We start from the raw sequence: 7682 nt of genomic DNA, 5'->3' as shown, positions 1-7682 counted from the left end.
AGCACTTACAATGCTCAAATTAAAACAATTAACACCTTACTCTACAACTCTAACACATGTCTCATATAAAATGATAACGCATGAGTTCAAGACAGATTTTACAGAATATGAAATCTTTCCAAAAACATCAAGAAATGCATGAACATGTGAGATGAAATGATGAGAAACAAAACATGTAATGCCTCTCAATCCTAAAGCATAGAATTTTCTCTTCTCTAATCTCACAAATGCAATTTCATGTAGATGTAGCAATTAACACGAAAATATGCTCTAACTCTCTTAAAATCTAACATGCAAGAATAAGCTTGAGTTCTGAAAACGTAGCTTATAAAGAAACCATTCTGCAGCCCAGTTAATCGATTAAATCATTGGTTAATCGATTAACGAGATACAAAATTGTAACTGATTCGGTTTTCCAAGTTTTCTGTTCCAAATGCTTTTCAAAAACTTACGTTAATCGATTAAAACTCACCTTAATCGATTAACTGCATATTTCTATGTATATTTTTAAATTGCAATACTCAAATACGTTATGCACTTAACCTATACATGTTCAACACTAATTTTATGCCTAATATGCACATATAACATGTATATATATTATGCATGAACATATTATGAATGTCATATCTCAAAATAAAATAATTTAATGTATTATGTATATGAGACATGTATTGAGTTTACCTAAGCCTTAGACTCAACCTAAACTAATTACTAGTCTAAGTCTAATACCAATCTTGAGGCTTAAGCACGTTGATTTGTCGATGATCTTCAAGCTCTTAAGAAACTCAAATTGTCCTCATCAAAACACATAGTGGGCAAGCTTTCCAAACTGCTCCTCTTGACATGCGCACTTTCAGTTCTAGTATAAGAATAATGTATTTTTATTTGACAATGTCATTACCAAAATAACAATAAAACATTTGAGTTTATATTATTAATCAAATATTTTTGTTTTTGTAGGATTTTACGTTTTGAAATTGTTTAAAAAATCAATTTAATTTTGCTCACTTTTCTATTGGAGCATGTGGTCGAGTGAGCTCATGAAAGTAACAAATGGATAAAGAACTTGTTGTTTGGTTCAACATAATTTGGATTTCAGTTTCTCCATAAGTTATAAGAAATGATCATTACAATACTTAATAAGATAGTTTAAATCAAAACTTATCTCATCGACGTTCCCTAGAAAATGAGTGACACATAGTAAAAAGAGAAGCTAAAATATAATATATTATAAAAAACTTATTTTGGTTTATTACAAAATACAACAATAATTTTAAAGAGACGTCATTTAAATATACAAAAGATAATAGGAATTCAATATCAAATTCTATATGCAAAATTATTAATGATCAATTATCTTAAATAATGTATAATTAATTAATAGTAAATTACATCAAAACTCTTTAAAATTTAACTTAATTACATTTATTATTATTTTATTTAAAAAATTATATTCACCTCCTTTTTATATATATATATATATATATATAATCACATTAATATATTGATCCATGTTATGAGTGATTTAGGACCGATTACATTTATTATTATTTTATTTAAAAAATTATATTCACCTCCTTTTTTTTATATATATATAATTACATTAATATATTGATACATGTTATGAGTGATTTAGGACCGATGACATTTATTATTATTTTATTTAAAAAATTATATTCACCTCCTTTTTCATATATATATATATATATATATATATATATATATAATCACATTAATATATTGATACGAGTGATTTATGATCGATTACTCTAACAATCATGATAAAAGTGTAAAATTAAAAAAAAACAATGGACTAAATTTATGTTTTATTTTATTAGAGGTATTAAAATATAAGTAATAATAAATATCTGTAGAAGCTCACCGGATCAGGTTCTTCTATTCTTTTTCCGTCTGTGTTTTTTTCTCCTCTCATTGCTTATTCTCTTCGATAAGTAGAGTCGCAGACACCGATCTACCGATCCCTTTTCGTCTTGGTTTATGAGGTAACGTTCATTTTATCCCCGCGCTATGCATTACTGCTTGTTTTCCCCTTCCGCTTATCTAATCCATTGTACATGCCATCGACCTCTTTAGCAATCACAAAAATTACTCAGAAGTTCTTTTTCGTTTTTTGAAATGACTTACTAGATATGAAATTTTCAGATTTGGTTTATTTTTTCTTTCTTCATTCTCTTAAGATCAATTAGAACCGGAGTGATCTAGTTCTTATATGTTTTTGGTACTTTATCCCCTCACTTTTCGAGTAAGGAACTAATCATTTCTGGATGCGTGACTATCCCTCCCAACAGGTGTCGCTCCCGACTTAGTCCTTATTTGGTTAAACGGATTTAGTTCATAAAATACGGTAATTTAAATCTATTCAGTTTTTTCTTTCTAATATTTGTACCCTAGGACATGTTTTAACAGGATAAGTTTGCCATGCACCAATTTTCAATTCTAGATTATGTGGATTAAAATGTCCCGTTGGTAACACATTAGAGAAAGCCTTAAATATTATCATTGTAGTGTTCTTGAAGTCTGTTTTCCAGTGGAATAGTTTTTGACATTGCCTGTAATTGTTTAGTAAATTAGAAATTGATTTTCTTCTTCACAGTATATAATAATTATCAACTAATCATGATTTCCTGTCTTGCAGCTCGAAGGAGAGACCCACTCTCGGGTAAGTATTTGTTTGAGAGTTTTATAGATTGAGGGGAAGATAATAGGGGACTTTTATGACCCTTCTTTCTTTTAATATGTCAAAGGAAGGGAAATTATTACCTAACTTCGTATTTGTTTGAGAGCATGAAAAGTCAATAATGGTAGCAGTATCAGTATTCAGTAGAATGGAAAGTGATTGTTGAACTATGTGTTTAGTCACGGGAAATTTTGTAGTACCCTGCTAGGTTTGGTACCGAGCATAACTTGTCATGTATTCATGAATGCCTGTTTCATAGTAAAACGGTTTGAAAAGTAATCAAGAGCCAATGAAATGCTTGACAACTCACCCTGGCTACAATACCCTTGAAAGAAATCAGGGGGAAATAGCACTACCAATGAGCTGTTAATCAATTTTGAGTACCAAACTATATATGCTCATGTAATCTCTCGTCTTCACAACCACTTTCTCTGTTCCTTCGTAAGTGTTTTTTCTTAGAAAATAATGTTCCTATTTAACCGTTGTTCTTAGACTTCAAGTCGATATTAATTACCTCTTTATCAATTGTACCCTCACCCTCATTATCGTGGAGAGAAAAAAAACAATTGTGGAGTCGAGTGGAGATAGGAATTGAGAAATAGGAAAAACAATAACAATTTTATTAAAAACACAAAAATCCAATGATTTCCTTGGTTTGTGTAAAAAGCCCTAGGATGACACTTCTAAAGGAACAGGTGGAGTAGAGCTTAATAATGCAAGTGCTAATAATACTACTCGACAATCTTTCATTTATACTATCATTTAGTAATTCCATGCAGCTTATATTGTTGTTTTATTTCTTGTATATGTATAATCTTTATTGAGATTCTTATGTTGTGTTATGTGTATCTCAATCTCTAGTGGTACGCGGATTAAGACCCGCAAACGGAATATCGCAGCGCCGCTGGACCCTGCAGCATTCTCGGATGCAGTGGTCCAGATTTATTTGGATAATGCTGGTGATCTGGTAATTACTGTTGGCAATTTAGATCCTATTTTTTTGTTCATCATTTGCATTGCGTTCAACTTTCTTGCGCTCTGATAGCTTCATGGAACTGATTTCATAATTTATCTTTGTAGGAACTTATTGCTAAGAGCATTGAATCTTCAGACCTTAACTTCTCAAGATACGGTGACACCTTTTTTGAGGCAAGCTTTCTAAACCAGTGGAAGACATTTTTTCTCTGTTCAAAAGCTTTGATTTTGGATTTCATTGTAGGTAGAAACATTTAGAAGCGTATTTATGGTATTATTTACATTCATGATTTGATGGTTTTCATAACTATTGTGGTTTGCCATGCTTAGATGGTATCTGCTTTATCAAGATTTTCTCAATCTGTACTCGAGAAACAACTGCAGTCAACTGCAGAGACACCTTAGTCACCCTACATGTGATTCCCATTCTTCAACAGTAAAGGGCCAATTTTCTTCCTTCAATGCAGAATTTTTTTTCACTGAAATAAACATCTGATCATAGTTACAGAATTTGAACATAGTTGAAGACATTGAATAATGTAATTTTATTGGCTTTCCTTTTCCATTTCCAAAAGGAACATTTTCAAGGTCTTCTAATTTTAGTATTCCAAATAGTCTTTTAATCTTTTACTGCCACCTGATGTATCTGAGATATAGATGTCCTATTGTTCATCTCAATTTTGCATTAGTGTAGGTTGTTTTCATCGGGTGTCGTACACAACCTGGAACTACTAAGCCTGACGAGGGGGAGCGCCATCCTTACTCCATAATAGAGTGTGAGCCCAAGCATGAACTCATATTACCATCTGTAATCTACATACAGAAGATTTTGCGACGAAAGCCATTTCTCATCAAGAACCTTGAAAATGTCATGCGGAAATTCCTTCAGTCCTTGGAACTTTTCGAGGAAAATGAGAGGAAAAAGTTGGCAATATTCACAGCCCTTGCATTCTCCCAGAAGCTGTCTGGTCTTCCGCCAGAAACAGTGTTCCAACCACTTCTTAAGGATAACCTTGTGGCCAAAGGGCTAGTTCTTTCATTTATGACGGACTTCTTTAAGGAGTACCTGATTGACAACAGCCTTGATGATCTTATTTCAATTCTGAAACGAGGAAAAGTTGAGGATAATCTTTTGGATATTTTCCCCCCTGCAAAAAGATCTAATGAGTCTTTCTCAGAACATTTCACGTAAGTCTTATTATTGCCAAGGACACCTTTTTATATAGAATGCTTTATACTTTTGCCTTTTAGAGCATGGTTGATGGTTGATGGTTGATTATATTTGTGTAGGCCATTGCTTTCAAAAAATTAGAAATGCAATTCTTAATTATTATGCTGCTGAGAATTTGCTAAATATTTTAGCATCAGCATAGGACACAGTTTCTTTTTTCTTTCTGGGAAAGAAATTGAATTGAATAGGATTCACAAGCACAAGGCCTGAACTGCAGCCTGGAACCATACCTTGAAATGCATGTACCAATTTTCTGGTATATGAAGCTTGTTCCGAATCTACTGTATCAACTAGACATTTGCTAATTGATCATCAAAGTGGGCATAATTAAGTATATCTTTCTTGGAGTGATTTAATCTTATTTAATTTTAATCCAATTAATGCTTGTCTCACAATGTTAGATGTGAAAATTATACTAGACTCTATCTTTATTGTTCCCTATTGTTTTGTTCGTTATGTTGGAACTTAAAGACGTCTATTCATTGTCAATCTGTTAGCAAGGAAGGACTGGTGGCCTTGGTTGAGTATAATGAAAAGAAAATATTTGAGGTGAAACTTAAGGAAATGAAGTCTGCCTTAACAACACAGATAACAGAGGAGGCTGATATATCTGAAGTCATTGAAACTGTGAAACTGCAAATTAGAGATGCTAAATTGCCGGATACAGAGGTTGTGCGAGTATTGTGGGATGTTTTAATGGACGCTGTTCAGTGGTCTGGGAAAAATCAGCAACAGAATGCAAATGCAGCCATGCGCCAGGTATCCTTTAGATATTTTGCATCTATGCTTTTTTGTATTTGCTTGCTTAGGAACTTTTACCTATGATAACTTTGACCTTGTGTTAGTTGGTTTCTTATGGAACAGAAAAAATATTCAAGTAGTGAGTTTTGAAGATTCATGTTTTATGATCGGAGTGAACTTTTATAAGTTTTGCCAATGCCATGACTGGAACATTGTTCAATGCTTGTTGGTTATAACTTTTTTTAAATGTTTCAAATTTCTTGATGTTCTCTCAGTATGTTGAATTTCAATTTGCATGCATCTAGAAAGAAGAGCCGAGGTGCTCATTACTATTGTGTCATGTTTCATAGAGCTATCTGAATACTGCTTAACAAGTTTTAAGTGACAGTGGATTTGGCAGTCTGATATGGTGTCAACACATGCTCACTTTGACTTGTTTTGAAGATTGTATCATTTGTAGTGATAGGATTGAATTAGCTTATTATCATGTAATTCTCAAAGTTGTGGATTAAGAGTGCTGTGTTTATGATGAAGTTAAAAACTTGGTCCGAGCTGTTGAATACATTCTGCACCACTGGGAAGCTTGAGCTGGAACTGATGTACAAAGTACAGATGCAATGCTATGAGGATGCCAAATTGATGAAGCTGTTCCCTGAGATTATTAGATCACTTTATGAGGCGGATGTGCTGGCCGAGGATACCATTCTTCACTGGTTCCGGAAAGGAACAAACACCAAGGGCAGGTCTGTATTTTCCTGGACATTCTCTTACTCTTCAAATCTTATTTCCTTCACGATGCATGTAATTTTTGACATTACTACTAAACTTATTACTCATAATCGCTTTATTTGTAACCGGTACAGACAAAATTTTATTAAGGCACTTGAACCCTTTGTTAATTGGCTGGAGGAGGCAGAAGAAGAAGAATAAGTGTGGCGGAGGTTCAAGGCCGAAGATATCCGGCGGTCTTTAGCTCTAGCTCTTCTACCATTAGATATCTGCTTTCACTTGGATTCTCTTAAGTTTGATTCGCAGCACTTATGATATCTATTTAATTTTCTATTTCACATTGTTCTAACCACCATCGTGCCCTCCTTACAAGTGTGGTGCTTGCGTGTTTTCTTCATGCCATGGTGGTTTATGTCTGATGTATAACTGTATTTTATTTCGAGTGACTTTTCAGTAATAGATTTACTCTTATCTTGGTTATGTGCTATAATTTCTTCAAAATTTTAATTGATCTGATGGCTAATTATACGGATTGTCCATGCAAGCGTACAGGATAATGTCCATGCGGTTAGATATCAAGAAGGCCCTAGGTTATATTACGTCTACCATAGCGTAAAGTATTTATAGGTTTATTAAGGGTCTATTTGCGAGTTGAGTTTTGGAGGGGAATGAAGGGAAAGAGAATGCTTAGTTATGAAAAACACTTGTAAGATAATTCTGAAGTCATCCCCTCTAAAATTTAACTCGTAAACGAATCCAGAAGGTAGAGAAAGCAACTCAGGAAATATGGATCAAATAAAATGAATTGAAGAGGGTAAAGTTTTGATACTTTTGTGGGTGGGTTTATTATTGAATTACATGAGATTTATAAGTGAGGTATTTTATTATTAACTTTGTACAATATAGGAGAGAGGAAGAGAATGCTTAGTTATGAAAAACATTTGTAAGATAATTCTGAAGTCATTTCTTCTAAAATTTAACTCGTAAACGAATCCAGAAGGTATAGAAAGAAACTCAGGAAATATGGATCAAGAGGGTAAAGTTTTGATACTTTTGTGGGTTTATTATTGAAGTACATGAGATTTATAAGTGAGGTATTTTATTACCCTTAACTTTGTACAATATAGGAGAGAGAATCAAGAAAGTGAATTTGTGGTAATAGTGTACAAATAACAGTGTTGATGAAGAGGTTTCTTTATTGAACACCCTTTATTTTATTGTCTAATGTGCAAAAACATATTTGAATGCAATCAAATATAGCGAAATATGATAATTGTATGAAAGTAAAAGTGTAGGAAAAGAGAG

At 32.9% G+C, this 7682-nt stretch overlaps 1 protein-coding gene across 1 annotated transcript; it reads left to right on the top strand.

Moving 5' to 3' along the window:
- Positions 1887 to 6857, top strand: LOC109330553 (basic leucine zipper and W2 domain-containing protein 2-like). Its single transcript, XM_019564780.1, has 8 exons — positions 1887 to 2006; positions 2660 to 2683; positions 3563 to 3668; positions 3782 to 3850; positions 4371 to 4864; positions 5405 to 5666; positions 6183 to 6391; positions 6512 to 6857. The coding sequence occupies exons 1-8, from the start codon at positions 2002 to 2004 to the stop codon at positions 6576 to 6578; spliced, it is 1236 nt and encodes a 411-aa protein (XP_019420325.1). The 5' UTR covers positions 1887 to 2001; the 3' UTR covers positions 6579 to 6857.

This window comes from Lupinus angustifolius, chromosome LG17, assembly GCF_001865875.1.
Source record: "Lupinus angustifolius cultivar Tanjil chromosome LG17, LupAngTanjil_v1.0, whole genome shotgun sequence".
NCBI lineage: Eukaryota > Viridiplantae > Streptophyta > Magnoliopsida > Fabales > Fabaceae > Lupinus > Lupinus angustifolius.
Note: the sequence above shows the minus strand (reverse complement) of the source record. Positions and strands in the feature narration are given on the sequence as shown.